This window comes from Mastigoproctus giganteus, chromosome 7 (assembly GCF_048544385.1).
Source record: "Mastigoproctus giganteus isolate SK-2022 chromosome 7, ASM4854438v1, whole genome shotgun sequence".
NCBI lineage: Eukaryota > Metazoa > Arthropoda > Arachnida > Uropygi > Thelyphonidae > Mastigoproctus > Mastigoproctus giganteus.
The window spans coordinates 188,211,770-188,230,436 of NC_143581.1; the positions used below are offsets into that span (position 1 = coordinate 188,211,770).

Below are 18,667 nucleotides of genomic sequence, written 5' to 3' on the forward strand. Positions count from 1 at the left end.
TTATTCAGATGTTTTAGAAGTCTGCAGAAGTTTCTGGGCGTACTGGAACGTTTCTGATTCCAAAATTTCTAATTGTTTCTGAATCCCTTAATTTTCTTAGAGATTCATCTTTTCAAATTGAAATGGGAAAGTCGTAAGGTACCATTATTCTCTTTATCTGCGGCCACAGACCGAAATGGACTTCACAAATTTTCAAATATAATAACAGGAGTTTCATTTTTGGCACATTGTTATAATCTTTCTCATGGGGGAATAATTTATTAAATGGAACAAGCACCGAAATCTCTTGATTAATGATCATAAAATTTATTTTATGATCATTAATCAAGATATGGGTGCGTATATTAATAGCTTGTAAAAACTTAAACTACTGACACGTGGTCGTTGTCTGATAAAATCTGACTGAGTATAGAAGACTGAGTCAGATGGCTAAAAGTGTTAAAACAAGCATTTCTCAAACTGATTGTTGTTGTTTTAAGTGGGTATTTTGGCATCAGGGTAACTAGGACCAAATTGAGCCTGCTCCTATGGAGAGACTGTAAGATTATTAAAAAGAGTTTAGAAGAGCATAGCTATTATATTAGGAAAGGGATACATATTGCCTTCCTCCTAAATATTACTGTCGATCCAACTGCTGACCCAAAGAAAGAAAGAAAGAAAATCGCTGGAATCTTCTCATCAACTGTTGGCAATCCCGGTGGTCTCTGTCCACTAAATGTATTGTAACCAAGTCGTTTATACCTGACATCTCATTTACCTCTTCCAACACTGTGCAGAAATGGTTCTTCCCCAGTCTCTGCACGTCATTCTTAATAACAGGTCATGGATCATTGAATGCGAAGCTCTTACAGTTTAATCTCACTTCTACAGATTCTTGCTTATGCGGTGGCAGCAAGGTCTGTGAACACGTGATTTATTCTTGCCCAATCTACTAAGACCTTCAGCAACAAATCTCGAAAACATAATTTTGCTTCTGAAAATAAACACGATTTAATTACAAATAAAGGAAATTTTTGAAATAAATCTTTTCAGAATTTGCAAAAGAAATCTTTAACATGCGACGCCATCTAACCGGTTTCCCAACTATCAGGATAACCGTCTTTTAACTATGGGGGGTGTTGTGTGTGTGTCCCCTTTTTCTTTATTATTTTTGATTGATTGGTTTGACCTCCACCCTAAAGAAGTCACTAGCAGCCCGCAACACACATCTTTTCTGCAATTTGCAGAAACCTCTAGATTCTAGGGTGTGTAAAGTGGGTCTTAGCAGAACATTAAAGACACATATATATATATTTTTTAATTTCAAACCTTTAATGAACATTGTTTACAAAAAGAACAAACAAACCACATAAAAGCATACCAAGTAAGATCTCCATCTTAATTTGTAAGATGTAGATGTTACAATTTTTAAAATAGAAATATTTGTTTTGCTAAAATAAATCCAGGTAGGCCAATGGAAAGTGAAAATTAATGCCCGAGTATTAATTTAAAGATAGTAAATATTAAGATGAGATTTTTAGTTTAAATACGAATAAGGTTAAAGTTTGAAGAACACTGAAATTAGTAATGGACAGTTTTAGGCGTGGGAATTAAAATAGTGGCTAAAAGGTGAACGAATAATTTAAATAATACAGGAGAACAAACAGACAGTGCAGGACTAGAGAAGGGGTGCCATTTGAGAACAGGCGTGAAAGAGTTGCTGAGGGAAAGAACAATAGGACGTGAAATGGATTTACGAAGCATCTCTTTCGATCTACGCCACTGTTAGAAGCTAAACAGGAAATGAGGGGACGTCCAGTATTCGTGAACAAATGAAAACTGTGTCAGGCTGACTGATATTGGGATGTTTGGTATATTTATAGAGAAAAGTGTGAAAACGAAAATGATTGTTTTTGGAGGTTACCGGCAAACATGAAAAGGTCATATTGCAGTGTGAAAAAAATAAATGTCTAGAGGAGGGTTGGTTTGTGCGCTAGGGAGACAGCTGGGGAGGGTTGTTTTAGCGAATAGAAGGGAATGGAAAATTAAACAGAAAATGGGGATTGGTTGGAGTCCTTGGGGAGGCGTTCCAAACTTGAGGGAAAGAGTAAATTTCAGGGGGAGAAAAATTGAGTGTCCATTCTGTATCTGACTTCTGTGTCGTGTGGTCTAAGGGGAGAAGGTCGTGAGTTGCGGGCTGAAGTTGTTGTTGTTATTTGGTTTTTAGGAGCATTAGCAACTAAGGCCATATGGCTCCAGGAATATGCGGTGGTCATTCTCTGACCTTTCCGCATCCTCCGTATTGGTGGTGATGGGCTAATCAAGGACCCCGGTCTAATCAAGAAAGCGTGTGCTACGCACTGCTGCTCCTTCCAACTGGCTACGGAGGGGCCGCGGGTTGAAGTAGAGGTAGGCGAGTTTGGTAATGTAGGACTTGTAGAAAAAAAGTCTGAAGAGTAGCTCGCGAAGGAACCGCTCATGGTTTCCAGCTTCCACCCGTAGAGAATGAGCCAAGAGTACACACGTGCCTATGTAGCCTACACGAGATGAAGTAAGAGTGTTCGCCACGGAGAAACCCAGAGGGCCACTTAACTGAAGTCAGCCAGAAGGAAGTCTGAACGCAAGGAATGTGGGATCAGCGGCCATATCGGAATGCAAGTGTGGTCCTTGTTTTTTTATTGAGCCCCGAACCCTTGGAATCATAATCTGAACTCCTGTAAGAAATTGATTGACAGTTCTTTCTAACGAAGTTAAATTTGAAATAGGCAAGTTAGTACTAAGGTTGAGACTGTTTGTTATGAATGTAGATGATTATGAAATTACGTTAGGGTGGTAAAGGGGATGCTAACTAAGCTAACTAAAGAGTAATTAAGCTAGAATGAGGGATTGATAGTGAATATTACTGATGTAAGAGGACACCAGTTGTAAAATTATTTCATATGTTAAAAGCTAGAAACAAATATGCAAAAAGAGTAACAAGAGCTGAAATGAGTTTACAGATGTAAGAGGGGAAAAAATGGTAATGTAAGAGAATGATTGAGGAATCATCGAGGATTCAAATTAAGTAAAATAAAGCTGATAGAACCTGATGTTAATAATTCGTAAATTGAGAATAGTTGATGAGAGAGAGAGAGAGAGAGAGAGAGAGAGAGAGAGAGAGAGAGAGAGAGAGAGAGATAGTGTAGTGTAGTGTACTGTACTATATGGTTTATAGAGGTTTATTCAAAATGAAGTCCGGGGTTTCAGAATTTTTTTTTTTTTTTCACTTATCTTGCCAACCCAAGATAACATGGACAAATTATAAAGTTAAATGAAAGAATTTCCACGCTGTGATTAAATCTCAGAAATATTAATTGTTTATAATGTATCTGAAAGTTACTATCTGAAATTATAAAGTTTGCAATTCAGATAGCATACTGTTATGAGGAAAATCCATTCTTTTTTTTGCCGTATGAAGTCTTCAAGTATAGTTCAAGAAAGCATTCTTCAATTACAGTATGGAAAAATCTTTGCAAAATACAAGGAATTTCAATCATACTTTAATCACAGCATACAAATCCACTCACCAAGTTTCACTAGAGTACACACAAAGTTCACATTTTGTACTTCCACTGAGAAAAATTTACACACACAGCTGAACGGAGAATGTATTGAATTTGAAATTGTATGCTACCCAGAACTCACAATCCCTGATTCGTTGACTTTTTTGCTGCAATTATTTTATCAATTCTGGAAGTTTCTTCTCCACATTAATAACAACACAAGAATCTGAAAAGAGGGTTGAAAAAATTCACAAAAACCAGCACAAGAAATTGAAGATAAATTGTAATAACAGCAACCTCATCGCTGAAGACAACTGAAATACAACAGTGATCAGGTGAAAGTTGAATCAATCAAAAACCAACTGGGCACAATCACAAGCAAAATATCAAGTGATATCCATAACATCTTTTTCAAAAATTTTCCCAGCATTTGTGCGAAACTTTGTAATTTGTCCATAATCATCTACTTCCCAGAAAACTCAAGATAGGTAATTCCCGGAAAAACCCAAAATCAGCAGCGCCATAAGCCTCCGTAAATGCGTTGAACATAACGGCATCATTTCCACTGTATTTTTGAATTGTAATTCAGAACAACAAATGTTATTCTGAATCATTTCATTTTCAAGTGTTTGTAGATTTCATGAGTATACGGCCTTGTAAAGTTGCTGAACAAAGGAGGCTGCTAAGTAGTTGTAATTCCTCGAAAAACCCAAACATCATAAACAACTCATAATCCTGTTTAATCCTCTATATTTTTGAATAAACGGTCTAACCAAACAATAAATAGCTACGTATTTTTACATACTTTTGATGCTATCCTTTCGTGTTAACATTTTAATTCCTGAATAAATGCTAAGAGCAGCTTATTAGTTAACGTGTTCCTTTTTACATAATTTTGTTAATACACATTCTGTCGGTTCTGTTAACAGCATAGATCAAGAACCTATTTTTTCTGATCTAATTTTAAAACTTCATAAATGAACGTTCTGTTATGGTAATAGAATCAAAAAATAAAGGTTAGTCCTATTGTATCTCATTCAGCTTTTTCATACAAACAGTTCGTGTTTGTGGTATACACTGTGCTGCCACTTTATCAGGAACACCTACCTAGTAGCGTGTTGAACCTCCTTTAGCCTTCAAAACAGCCTGAATTCGTCTAGGCAATGATTGAACAACATGATGAAAACGTTGTGCAGGAATGAAGTACCATGCAGACATGAGTATCTCACGTAGTTCCTTGAGATTCGGCGGAGGTACACCTAGGCCTCCAGCGAACAGCCCTTTCCAGCTCGTCCCAAAGCTGTTCAATAGGATTGAGATTCGAGAACTAAGTAGGCCACTGCAGCAAAGAAAAGTCAGTCATGTTCCTGGAACTATTCCGTAGTGATTCGGGCTTTGTGCATTGGCGCATTATCCTGCTGGAAGTAACCATCTGACTGAGGATAAACTGTCAACATGAACGGATGCACTTGGTCAGCAATGATGTTTAAGTACGATGTGGCATTCAGACGTGAATCTATCGGTATCAATGGACCCAACTTGTGCCAAGAAAACATTCCCCACACCATAACTGCTCCCACCACCTTGCACAGTAGTCATCAGACGTGATGGGTCCATGGATTCATGTTATTTTCGCCAAATTCTGAGCCTTCCATCACCTCAAGTCTTCTAAAACTCCTAGAGAAAGTACTTCTCCGCATTCTAACTAAATAACATCAGCCTCATCAAATCGACTAATCTCTTCCTCATAGATGCACTGTGATTAATCTCTTAGCCACCACCAGCTATATCCTCTCTGCGTTTGAATCTGATGTAGAGCTTGTAGTCATCTATGTAGACCTCGAAGCAGCTTTCGACTCAATAAACGTTCCTGCAATGCTGAAGCTACTTTCAGACCATTATCAAATCAAGGGAGACACTCTACAGTTCCTCACTTCACTCCTTCAAAATAGAATAATCCGGCTTACTGTCCACGGCCAAACATACGAGCGATGTGTCTCTTCACGCGTGCCACAGGGTGGTGTCTTATCTGGGCTCTTGTTTACAGTGCTTATCTCGCCGCTTATTGAGTCCACGCATGATACTCTACGTTATGCTGATTATATGAAACACCTCACACTGATTTCTCCACATGATGATCTTCTCATGATAACAGCATCAGTTAAAATATACTCCTGGAATTTGCAAACTACCTCAACCAGTTTGGACTAAAAAAATCCAGAAAAGTCTAAATTTATGATATTCTCATTAAAGAAAACGCCTTCCTATATTCAGCCAACACTATACAATTCCCCTATTCCCATCGTCAAGAAACATACTGATTTGGGGGTTTTTGATCCTAAGCTCTGCTTTGGTAACTACATGGAAAAGCTGCTCACCCAGGCAGCTCGACTCCGATAGATGGCCAAACAGCATTTTCATTATATTAATGAAGTAACGACCACCAGAAGTTATATAAAAAGCACAGTATACTCTCCGCTTCTATATGCTGTAGAAGTATGGGCATCTGCCGCCCATAGCACAATTCGACCACTCTTTTCTACTGAGTTTTGGCTCTTAAAATGGGCCATAAACAAACAAACTTCCTCCACAGTTAAGGACAACTGAAATGGCCAGTTTGATAAAAGTTCACAGGCTTCCCACGCTGATTAGGGTGAAATGCCTTACCACAACTGTAAAAATGATCACTCGAAAGATCTCGGCACCATCATTCTGGGACCTGTGCTCTTCGAGAGTCCCTCAGAGCGACTCCAACTCTGTGCCCACATCTCAGCCGTCTCCACCTATCCGACAGGTTTCTGCCATATCAGCTACTTTCATGTACCCAGTCTTTGGATCCTGACATTAAGTTTTCTTGTCATAAGGAATACAGACGCCGCAACCTTAAATTGTAGTTCCCTGATTCTTCACCTTGAAGCTTGCCTTAATGCCGCAATCCAGCAATATGATATGAAGATGTCTTACCAACCAACCTTGCAGTTTTCCACCTAATATATATTCTTTGTACATTTTGGTGTTTATAATTGTATTATACTTTGTGTGTTGAGCTGTATTTACTTTTTATTCGTTCACATATGCATTTTTATATTTAATTTATTTATTTCTTTTTCTTACATATTGTAATATTACTGTTAACCCCCTGGCCTTGTGGCCGTGAAGGGCGCAATGTATCCATTGTATTATTATTATTACAATAAAGATTTCTAACTAATTCGTCAGACCAAGCAACGGTTTTCCAATCCTCGATAGTCCAGTGCTGGTGTTGCTGTGCCACATTGTGGCCCATCTGTTTGCTTGCACAATTCTAGCCATCCTCCTCTGACCTCAGCGCCTCCGTAGCCAGGTGGGAAGGAGCAGCAGTGCTCGAACCCCGGTCTAATCAAGAAGCACACGCTTCTTGATTAGACCGGGGTTCGAGCCCGTCACCACCAAATACGGAGGATGCGGAAAGGTCAGGGAATGACCACCGGAGCAATATGGCCTTAGTTGCTAATGTTCCTAAAAACCAAATAACAACATCCTCTGACCTCTCTCATCAACAAGTGATTTTCTTCCACAGGAGTGCCGTTGAGAGGATGTTTTCTGTTCGTTGCACCATTCTCGATACACCCTTGAAACTGTGGTGCGTGAAAAGTTCAGAAGAACTGCCATTTCCGAGATGCTTTGTTGTCCAGCAAGTCTTGCACCTACCACCATGTCACGTTCGACGTCCGTTAGATCACTCGTTTTCCCCATTCTTGCTACGGTTTGTACGCTTAATTGATACTAGAAAGGTTGTTCTGCTGCGTTTATATCCACAACTGTGGTCATGTGACTTGCAACGTTGTGGGACAAACTTTTTATGTGCATAGCAGTGGTGTACCTAATAAAGTGGTAGCACAGTATACGTTTCAGGAATATCAGTTTGGTGTCAATGCCATGCCCAAGAATCGGATATTGTTGGTAGTTGGTATCAGTTGAGTTCCCAATGATAATGCAGGTTCCCAATGTAGTCGACGCTTTTTACAAAAGTGAATGGCCATAGTTTTGGAAGCCTATAAACGATAATCATTACGTGAAGTCCGTGACAGTATTTTGTTTATTATGAGCTGCAGCTGTCTTTCAATGGAACGTATATTCTGGAAATGGCAAGATATTGCACGGTCATCGCCATAAAGATAGATGTATACATTACCAGCAATGTTCGGCGCTAAATTGTTTATTCCAATAGCAACGAGTGTAGCGCTGAGTACTGATCCCTATGGTACACCTCTTTGGGCAAGAGATTGCGAAACAGCGTTACGATAACTCACCTGAAAAGATCTATTTTAAGATAACTCTATGACCATCGGGAGTCGACTTAGGAGTCCAAAGGCATACAGGTCTTGCAGAATGCCATACCGTTAAGTGGTGCCAAATGCTTTTTCAATATCCAGACATACCATGACAAGATGTTCAGTTCGGATCAAGGCGTTCCCTATGTTAATTCAGCTTTTACCATAAGGTCTAACGTGAATCAATTTTTGTGGAAGCTGTACTGATTACGATTAATGATCGAGTGGGATTCCAGGCACCATACAAGTCTATCGTGTATCATCTTTTAAGGTCTACTCTCATAAATTCAAAATAGAGATCTATTTTAATTAATAAATTGCTAAAAGAATTGTTTTATCTAAGTTAACTTTTTTTTTTCATTATCGCATTATTATTTTATTATTACAGTATTTTTAACCTAGGTTACGTTTTCCTGAATTTTCGGGAACTCCTGAACGTTTGTAATCATCTTCGAAGAGAATTGCTATCATATTCCTACTGTCATATGCCTCATCTGCTCTTTGTGTCTTTGGATGAAGAAACATTACCCAGACAGCTGGTATCCGTGCATAATGAATTAAAAACACACGGTCAGACCGCTCTCAGGCCGTTTGTATCAGTTACTTGATACCCTGTTCACATACATAATCCAAGGTTGCAAACTCGACTATACCTTAACGATTTTCCCCATAGTATTCTTTACGCGAAACATGCTGATAGTCCACACAACTTCCACTCTCTGATTTGCATTTAACTTGTTCCATGACCTTGAATTTCTTATTGAAAAACACTAGTTGCTAACTTGCTTAAAGACAAGTGCGCCAACTTGTCTTAAATACAGTAAATGGGCTTACGTACAGACGAATTACTCGATAAAACGGGTCCTTCGTGACTCACAGGAATAGTTTAATAGTTTTCATTACATTTCAACATTTGACCCACAGATTAATGAATTTCTAAAACTCAATCATTTGCACTCACTGAGCGAAATATATAAACTTCACAAGGATAGTTAAACGCGAATACATCTTAAATAAAAATAGAAAAATCGTCCATATTTATGAAACAAAATAAAGTTTAACCGTGCAAACAAAGTCATGAAGAACTTGTTGTAGAATAACTTGTTGTACACAAAGTAGAATAACCAAATAAAGCGTCCTGTTTTTAAAATCTGCGTATTTTGCACTTATCGTATGTACTATGGATGTGAAAACAGCCATCCCATCATTGTGAAAATGCAAAAACTACCGGTCAGATGATTCTTTGAGCTATAGGACAATAGGGAGAATAGGAGCAGGACAGAGTCAAACCGAATTGGCTAGTCGGCTCAGTTTAACTCGTTGGACTGTACGCAAATTGAAACCAGCTCCACACAAGCGAACTGTCGTCAGAACGTTTTCCATCGTCAACTTCATGTTGCCACCACTCAAGAAGACAGTCATCTGGGAACACGAGTTTATGACCGAGAGAAAATTCAAACTGTGGCTCGACAGAAATCTAAGTGTCCGATTTTATACCAAGTGACATTCTCCCGAACACGGCCCAGGACTGAATCCTTCAGTGCAGAAAGCTCTGGTTTCATACGAGGTAGTCTTACTTGGGGATTTAATTATAACCAAAACTGTAAATGTAATTTAAGGATAATAAAGGATTTATTACCGTTAAATTATATTATTTATTCAGCAAATTTCTGACATCAGAAATTTGCTGAATCTCCAGCCGGACTTGTGTCATAACCTAATAAAACTCGTTTGTGTTTCTTCCTCAGCTTTGTAGTTAAGTTTGAACTCTTGTACTGTATTTTAGGAAAATCATTCTGAACCATTCGCATGGACACAAAACGTTGAGGGAGTTCTGCTATGCCTATTGGGCAAGAACTCTAGTTTAAAAAAAAAAAAATGGCAAAACAAAATCATTAGCTGAATCCGCCCTAAGCACTTTTCCCCCAGTGCGATGACGGAATACCCAACGTAAGAAAACGACCTTGAAGCCCACATCTATCATTCACAACTTCGTTTTGACATTGTATTCTGGTAGTCAACTTGTTTAATGATGGACATGTTACTGCAGACAGCGAATTCTCTTTGGTTGGTTATTTTTCGGGAGTTCAGTTTAATGAACTGTTTTCAATCTCTAACCTTGGTGTACGTTTTCAGATGGCTGTTCATAAAATGTTTACAGATGCGGCGATGGATTAATATCATTTCGAGAATTCCAGGACCAGGTGGAAGCCGTATCATAGGAAATTTGGGCGCGATGCTCTCCATTCACTTGAAGAAGAAACAACGCCATCCAAACGTCTGTAAGTATTCATAAAATTACGCGTGCGATAAAGCATTACAATCGTGTCGAATTGTGGCGTGAGTTATATTGAAAATATGCATTGAAATTATATCTAACTGTTGCGTGAGTTATGTGTAAGTGCGACTTGAATAAACGTTTTTCTAAGGGGTGGCGGGCTAATCCATCAACAAGCATGGTCGTGTGGGTCAGCTAGACGCAAACTGTCATCATTATTTAAACCTGGATGTGGTATAGAAATGTTGAATTTGTAGAATGCCGGGAACATTTATCAGCTCAGAATGATCTAGAGCAGGGGTTATTAACGATCCACTGTAGGATGTGGAAGCATCCTCAAAGATTCATGGTGAGAGAAATGGATCACAATCTGCGTATATATTACAATTTTCTCTTAAATTTCAGTTAAATGTAGCAAAAGTAATGACAAACTTAATATAGGTGGGTATTTTTCTAAAAACATTTTTGAATTCTCAGAGTCCCACTCTCCGAGCTTGTTGATTCCCAGAGTATGGTCATCATGAAAATGGTTTCTGGACTAATTTCTGAACTATCCATTTGGGAATCATGCTGCTGGAGAGTTACTTGAATTAATTCAATTTTGCAGTAGATACAAGCGATATCAATAATTGTCTTAGATCTCTTTCAGTACTTGCAAGGATTCAGTTTTCTGTTCCAGAAGAAAGGAATTTTTAAATTTCGTATGGCATGGAAACCGCTAGTTGTATTATGTAATGCTTCGACTGTTAAGGTAAGACTTTTTGCGTGTTGAGTTTTATTTTAAAATATTTGAGTAAAGCTTTAAAGATTCCTCTGCTTTATTCAAGAATTTGAATTTGCCAAAACTAATATAGCTCAGATTTTGCAATGAACTGTACCTTCCCTTTAAGTTTCAGATGTTCTTTGGTTATTTGCAGGAACTTCTGAAACAAAGCAGAACTATAGAAAAAGGCGAAGTTTCTAAAATTCTACATCCATGGATTGCACAAGGGCTTATTACCAGGTACTTGTTATTGACAGATGCAACCTTATTAGCAGATGCAGCACAGCATGTACCACGAAAAATTTTCCTTCTTTGAAATATGACGAAATCAAATAATAATTCTATCAACTGTTTCCGTTCAAAATAGGAAAAGCCTAGTTGTAAATAAAGCCTTGGGAAAGCCTAATTTTTTTAAACAGCGCGTGTATGCCCTGTACGCACGAAAACATCTTTGAAATGGAAACGACGCAAATTACGTCACTTCCTAAATGATGCTAATATTCCTAATAAAGCTAATCACTAACGTTGATTCGGTAGAGTAAGTAGAGGGCTCACGCCTGCTACTTACCAGTGGAAGGTCGAATGTCAATAATCCTACCGTTTATCCTGAAGGTGATGGCCAATTTATGGATGACTCCAACTTTGGAGTAAGAAGTCCAAAGCTGGAAGAGTTGTTAGTAGTATCAACAGTTAATGACTACTATTGCTATATCCATGTCTTTGCCCACGTCTTTATGCAGTGCTGCCCAAAGTAGTCCACAAAGACAAAAGATGTACTGTCAAACAGAAGTAGTAATGTCATTCAAGCAAGTATCAGCAGGAACAAGTTCTAGATAATTCAGAATTCTGTTAGTCTGGAGTGGTAACAAAAGTGGTCGATGACGGTATCACTGAGCAGAGGAAGGATTTAGTTGCAGAGAGTCTTGATAAAGGATGAGTCAGAAAAGTGCAGCATCTGTTAAAACCTTTGCGTGTTCTTGAAAACCACGACGATTTTGTATATGACGTCATCAGGATGACAGACGAGGCAACAGGCTGAATTATGATTTATGTTTTCAGTTTGATTTCTTGAATTAACCTTGTGGTTGAAAGAATTCCTGCGATTAAAAGCAGCATTGCAGAAGGTCTGAAGGGCTTGGAAATTGTTGACAGAAATGAGTGTCTTCTCACCTCCGGGACACAAGTTTGGTACTGTTGCCTTAAGAGCCAATCTTAGATCGTCGTAAATGGAGCATTCAAAAAGTACGTGAGGAGAGTCTGCCGGTAGCCCACATCGACAGGAGACTGTATTGGAAAGTCTGAATTGGTAGAGTTTTGCGTTAAGCGAACCATGACCAGTTAGTATGTAGAAGGTAAACAGTGAGGGTGAAAACCATTTTCTGGTGGATGATGAAAGTAGTGCAGTTACGTCGAGAACGAAGGTTTTGGTGACAGCTCCTTTTTCGGTAGAATTCCATCTATTCTGCCAGGTGTTCACTAACAAATTCCAGCATCGGGTTCGCTCAGTTTTGGGATCGGCCTGAGGGTTAACAATGATTCCCTGAAATTCCGTAGAGATGCCCATGCGAATGTAAAAGCAAAGCCCTCTAAACGCAACATGCTGGTCAAGTGGTATAGTGCCTGCAAGAGACTGTAGAGCTGGAGTTGATACTGTTGGGCAAAACGTGAAGTAGGCTAAGGAGAAAACAACGTTGAATATTGTTGTTGTTATTTGGTTTTTACGTAGTCTGGTAATTTGGAGCAGCATTGCGGTGAAACTCTTAACTTTAAACGGACAGATGTTGAATATGTGCAGTAAAGGAAAAGCGGTCGTCGATGATGACTCCTAAAAATTTGATTCTTTTCTTCGGACAAGTGAGAGTGATTTCTTGTAAAGTTTTACAACTTGTAGTTTACCATAATCATGATCATAAAAATCATGATCTTCGATTTGGTTCGGGATCATTCCAATTTGTTTTTAGAGGACCAAAGAGTACTTTATTGGCATAGTTCTAAATCAGATATTGAGTTTCCATTCACCAAAATGACAAGGTCATCTGCATATGATAGCTGTTGCACATTATAAAATTCGGTAGTCCTAAGCAGCCAATCATCAAGAACTAGTTTCCAAATCAAGGGACCCAAAATTGATTCTTGGGGGGCAACCACGGGAGACAGATCTGTGAATCTTCGTGCTTTTAGTGATGACGGTGCGATCAGCAAAGTAGTTTCTAACAAGTTTATAAAGCCGAAGAGAGCAATGATTGGAACGGAGTCTACTGAGGGCGCTCTCCCATCATAAAGTATCAAAAACGGCTTCAAAATCGATAAAGATCGCCATAACGTACTTGGAAGTGAAGCTATCAATAAGGTGGTGAAGTTCTAATAAGGCGTCTTCGCATCCAAGCCCATGCTTAAAACAGTATTGAAGAGAGGATGTGGAACTTGTAGGTCCCTGCAGCGTGGTAATTTTAATAGTGATTAGTCTCTCTAACACTTTTCCCAGCTGAGAGAGCAAGGCTATGGGGCAGTAGGATCTGGCATTGTCTAGTGGCTTACCAGGTTTATGTAAAATCTTAAGAATGGCGTGTTTCCATGGTTTGGGAAACTTTCCAGTATTTAAGCAGTTGTTGAATAATTTAAGTAGAACTTCGAGCCTTAGATCATAAAAATATTTGATAAATATGTTGTCCATCAGGTCATCGCCAGAACATTTGTTTGACTGAAATTTATTCAGGACTGAAGTAAGTTCCTCTGCAGTGAATGGACTTGTTTCTTCTAAAGGAAGGTATTTTTGGTTTAAATCTTGAATAGATAGATGGTATGACGTGTCAATAGTGAGATCATCATTAGGCAGCAGTCGGTCCATCAGAGAAGTTTTAGGAAGTGACGTCATCTGCGTCATTTCCGTAAGAAAATTTCGTTACAAATTGGTTTTGCTTCAGTCCGAAAATGTAGTAGGTGCCACCAAAGATGTTTTCACATCAAAAGAAAGTAATTACTATTACCACTAGTAGTACAACACTAGTATTTGTATGGGTCTTTAAGGGACAAGGAAAGCTGAAGCCAAAATGTGTCAGTTCCTATATTATCATTCTAGGAGCAAAAGTTAAAAGTATTATTCGTGTTTTTAAGTCTGACTGGGGTTTATCCCGCAAGACTCTTGTTGTATTATAAGGCTGTTTCTCCCCATTGCAGTAGATGCTTAGCTTCATCATGCTGTGTTGGTGAGTTACAAGAAAAACTCAATTCTATACAACGATCAATGCTTCGTAGAGTGTTCAGAGTGTGTAGGACCGTATCTAAAGCAGCTATTAAGGTGTTAGCCGGGGCCTGGGCTGCTCCTTTGGACTTGTTGATTATACCAGAGGCTGTAAGCTGTTCCTTCTGCTTACAGTCTCTGGTATAAATCATGTAGAATGCTATAAATTATTTGTGGCGTGTAAGTACTATTTCGTTATAAGATTAAATAATTTGAATCTGCTGTTGTTATGAGTTACACTGTTGCCTTTCATTTATGGAAATAACAACAGCAGCCACATAATACCGTTCAGCATTACTGATAACTAAACTTTGATAACACACAACCAATATCTCATAGAGATACCCTGCATATATATAAGCCTTCACTGATATGAAAATGGATATATCACCGTCCTCTCAAACTGGGATTGAAAAGACTTGAGTTCGAGTCCCATCAACGGCGGGAGGAATTTTTATGGGTTTTTCTCCAAAAGAGACTGATTGAGGTTCTTACCTAATCTCTTCTGCTCTCCTTGGTAATGCGTTTCCGTTAACATATTGCATTTTTGGGTTAATGGATACTTAATTTAATTGGATGAGTAATTAGGTCTCCATTAGATGGAATTACTAATCTGGTACTCATTCACCCAGTGGACTAATGGATATCTAAAGTATTTTTTTAGAATATTGAGTGTTTGTTTATGCTGAAGTTTTGGCACAATGCAGTATTTTCTTTAATTTTAAGCGGAGGAAAGAAATGGAGAACAAGACGCAAAATGCTCACTCCAACATTTCATTTTCATATTCTGGAGGACTTCTTACCAATTATGAACTATCATTCGATGGTTTTAGTGCAGAAACTGAAAAATGCATCACATCTGCCGTGGTTGAATATCGTTGAGTATGTCGGTTTATGCACCCTCGACGTAATATGCGGTAAGTATGTAAATTTCATTAAATGCATTTTTATAATCAGTATGCCTATTATTTTGAATTAATGTAATTTAAAAAAAATAAAATACTACTTTCTTATTATCAATACTAGTCTCTCTATATTTTGGTCCGTTTTAACTTTTGCAATGATTTTTAAATTTTATTTTCATTCTGAAATGTTTTGTAAGTAAATTGTTACCTTCATAAGGATATCATGATTCAGACTGGAATGGCCATGGGCGATGCCCCTGTCGGCCATGTGTTCATTTCCCGTACAGCCTGTTGATGTGTTGTCTACTGGATGGACCTTAAAGGTCAATCCAGTTGACAGTCGCAGTTCATCTGATGATTTTCATTGCGTGGCTCATTTAGTCGGTGTCAGGCGTGGACAGGTTTTTTACCCCGGAAACTCGGGATTTCGTCCAGCGAAATAGGAAATGAACCAGAGAACATGTGCTATTTATGAACATAACAGAAAGTTATGTCCATAAATAGCCTTGGCATGCTATTTATGGCCTTGTCATGTGATGGCAAGTGTAAGGAGCATGCCAATATGAATCTGAAACTCGGTAAAAGCGAATGAATGTTATAGAGACAAATAAAACTGAGAGGACTCGTGAGAGGTCAATTGTCTAGTGACCAGCCAGATGGCACTCTCTATTTGTAGGGCAATGCGATTGTCAGGGACAGGAAATTTTTATAATAATGATGGATAGATCATGTAGCTGCCTAAAAACCGGGAACACCAACTCCTTGAATCCGAGGATGAATATGAAGCCTTCAGCAAATATGCACAAAAACTATTTGCAAGAAGACAGCGAGCGGCCCCGTAAAACAACACGCGGAACGCACTACAAAAACACACGGACGGACACAGTCAAGTAAAGGAGACAGAACCATGGAGCTGCCAGAAACTGCTACCTGATGACGCAGGGAGCCACAAAGCAGAACTACAAACCTAAGGATTAAAATGCACCCACCTCGTTGACAATACACCAACGAACCGAAAAGACAAAGGTCCCACGAGCGACCGCAAGACTGATCCTCACTGAACTTTGTCTTTCACTGAGCTGAGCTATATTCACAGCTCTGACCTCAACCCGCTGTCAAGTGACAAGCAGATGGGGGGGGACAAAGGAACTCCCAGGCCTCACCTACCGCAGTACATCCACACAAATGAACAAATGGAAAATGGATGAGATCGCACCTCAAGCGCAACCAAAGCCTATACGGCCCTCACCACACTGACGGGCATCTGATCCCATGAGTGACTCCTAAACTCTGGTGACCCGGATAGAAAACATAACAGCAAAAGAAAGACGCAACGTTGCTGAATGGCGAAATTGGCATTCTTGGTCGCGCTCCCTTGTGTGCTCCTATCTTTCCCCTCCCCCTAGCGAGGGGGAGGAGACAGTTTCCGCGGTCTTATCTGGACAGCGATGACAGAAGTTTGCTGATGACAAGAAAGGTGGGGAGACCAGGTAATCATAATAATTAAAGTATGCTAGTTCAAGTGATTTGATCGGGGTGAGAAATGGCAGCTAAGTTTATGGAAATGATATTGTAAAATGTAAGGTCTTGCATTTGAGTAACAGCAATCCTAGAGCAAAGGTACCTTTTCGGTACCAACAAATAAAGATTGCAGATAAACAATAGGATTTGAAAGTAACTGTACAATCTGATATGTCGTTTGCTGAATGATGTAGACGTGCTACCAGGAGAGCTCATATGGTTCAGTTGATAATATATAGGATCTTTTCCAGTAATCAGATAAAGAGATGATTATTTAATTACATAAAACAATGGATAGATCGTATCTTGCATATTGCTCATTGGCTTGAAGACCCCGTATGAGGAAAGGTGTGGACCAGCTGGAAAGGATGCAAAGAAGAGCAATGAGATGGTTCAAGTCCACAATGAAGTAAAACGAAGAGAGGCTTGAGTTTCGAAAGGTACAGTGTGTGGCAATTGGGTTTCAGGGTGACCTGGTCGAGATGTTAAGCCCTTGAAAGGTTTAAATAAACTAAATTCGGAAAGAAATTTTTACACTTAGTTACTTGGTATACACAACGGAGGCGTAAGTTTAAATTAGATGGTGGTAATTGTAGACTGGATGTCCGAAAAATTTCTGTTAATCAAAGTGTGATTTCAATATTAGAGTAACCTCCCATTGATATAGATGAAGTTTGTTTACATTTAAAGAGAGATTGCATATATACTTAAAAGAAATAGGAAGTGAGAGGAAAGAGGGCGACATCAATTACTTTATTTTATTTTTTAATTAAAAAAAACTCTGGTTTATTTATTTATTTGTCTGGTGGCGCAAATTTTAACGATACTATTATTAATGGCTAATTTTCATTTTCATTTCAGAGTCGGCTATGGGAATTTCTGTAGGAGCACAGAGTAATTCCACGTCCCCATACATTATAGGGATTGAAGCGTAAGTTCAAGGTTTAAGCAAAGTTAAAACCTACACGCGACTATTTTGCATAAAAATAGTGGCAACACTCATGTGTAAAATGCTCGTTAACAGAAATGACGTATAAATCACATGATTCAGGCACGAAGATGTTAGATATCGTCTCGTACGAAGACGTATGACATTGAGAAATCCTTCGGTAATCACTCCAGTGAGTTACACAAAGCCAACCATAATAACGTGTATTTATTGAAAATTTCCCGCTGACATTTACAGAGGACAGGAAAATTATCACATACTTGTAAAACCAGTTTTTAGGTCACTACTCTTTGAACAACGATTGTAATTACACGATTTAGGAATTAAGTTGTTGTAAGGATGCAGCAAAACCTCACGATATAGTTGCTGGTAAATGTCAACAGGAAATTGTAAAGGGCATATTAAAAAGACCTATTGTTGAAACGTCTCAGTGTGTTGTTTATGGATCTGATTCAGATCCTTAAAGACTTAGAAATCTCCATCAGATAAGTAACTGCCTAAACAATTCTACACGTAGCTATAATATACAGTAAATGAAGTAAGTTTTCTCCGATCAGTGCAGTCCACACAGAGTTCGTCCGTCTCTCTTTAGACGTCTCAATCATATCTCACTGGACGCTGAGAAGTTTACAACATACAAACCACATTTCCCCAGTTAAATTACTCACTTATGTAGAATGTTCTCTGTCATCTTCTCTTATTTTAAAACTATCTTTCGGTTATGACTCTACCAACAACGCGATTTACTTTCATTCGGGCTTTTCAAATGCTTTCTGGACAAATCATGTCAAAAATTACTTTATTTGCGCTCTCTCCAGTTGATCTGACACATAGTATGTTGTACCTTCATTTAGCAACTGCCACGCCATAACTACGAAAACTGCCACCTTATAATAGAGATTTACAGTGCCAACACTTTCCCATCGAAATCGGTGCTTGACTGCATGCACCTCTCACAACAGACTTGCCACCAACCCAGTCATCCGCACATAAACATGAGACTTCAGACATGAAGTCACGTATTTTGACAATAACTGTCGAAAGAAATGTTTGTAGATTCGTAGACCCAGCTCTGGAGATTGATAGCCCCATGTATAGAATAAGCCCTTTATAAGGAGCGCGTAAGGGACAAGTGTCATCCAGCTCTCCACCGTCTGATTGCAGAAACATCGGAAG

The 18,667-nt window shown here is 38.8% G+C and overlaps 1 protein-coding gene across 2 annotated transcripts in view; it reads left to right on the forward strand.

The window, feature by feature from the left end:
• Positions 1 to 9,859: 9,859 nt before the first annotated feature.
• The window catches only part of LOC150083474 (cytochrome P450 4V2-like), a 30,719-nt gene continuing 21,911 nt past the window's right edge, over positions 9,860 to 18,667 (forward strand). For both annotated transcript variants that reach the window (XM_090378017.1, XM_090378016.1), the window contains exons 1-5: positions 9,860 to 10,116; positions 10,751 to 10,863; positions 11,030 to 11,115; positions 14,843 to 15,033; positions 17,404 to 17,473. In XM_090378017.1, coding sequence (XP_090234143.1) covers positions 9,864 to 10,116; positions 10,751 to 10,863; positions 11,030 to 11,115; positions 14,843 to 15,033; positions 17,404 to 17,473 — 713 coding nt within the window. In that variant the 5' untranslated portion in view covers positions 9,860 to 9,863. The remainder of the gene's footprint in view (positions 10,117 to 10,750; positions 10,864 to 11,029; positions 11,116 to 14,842; positions 15,034 to 17,403; positions 17,474 to 18,667) is intronic.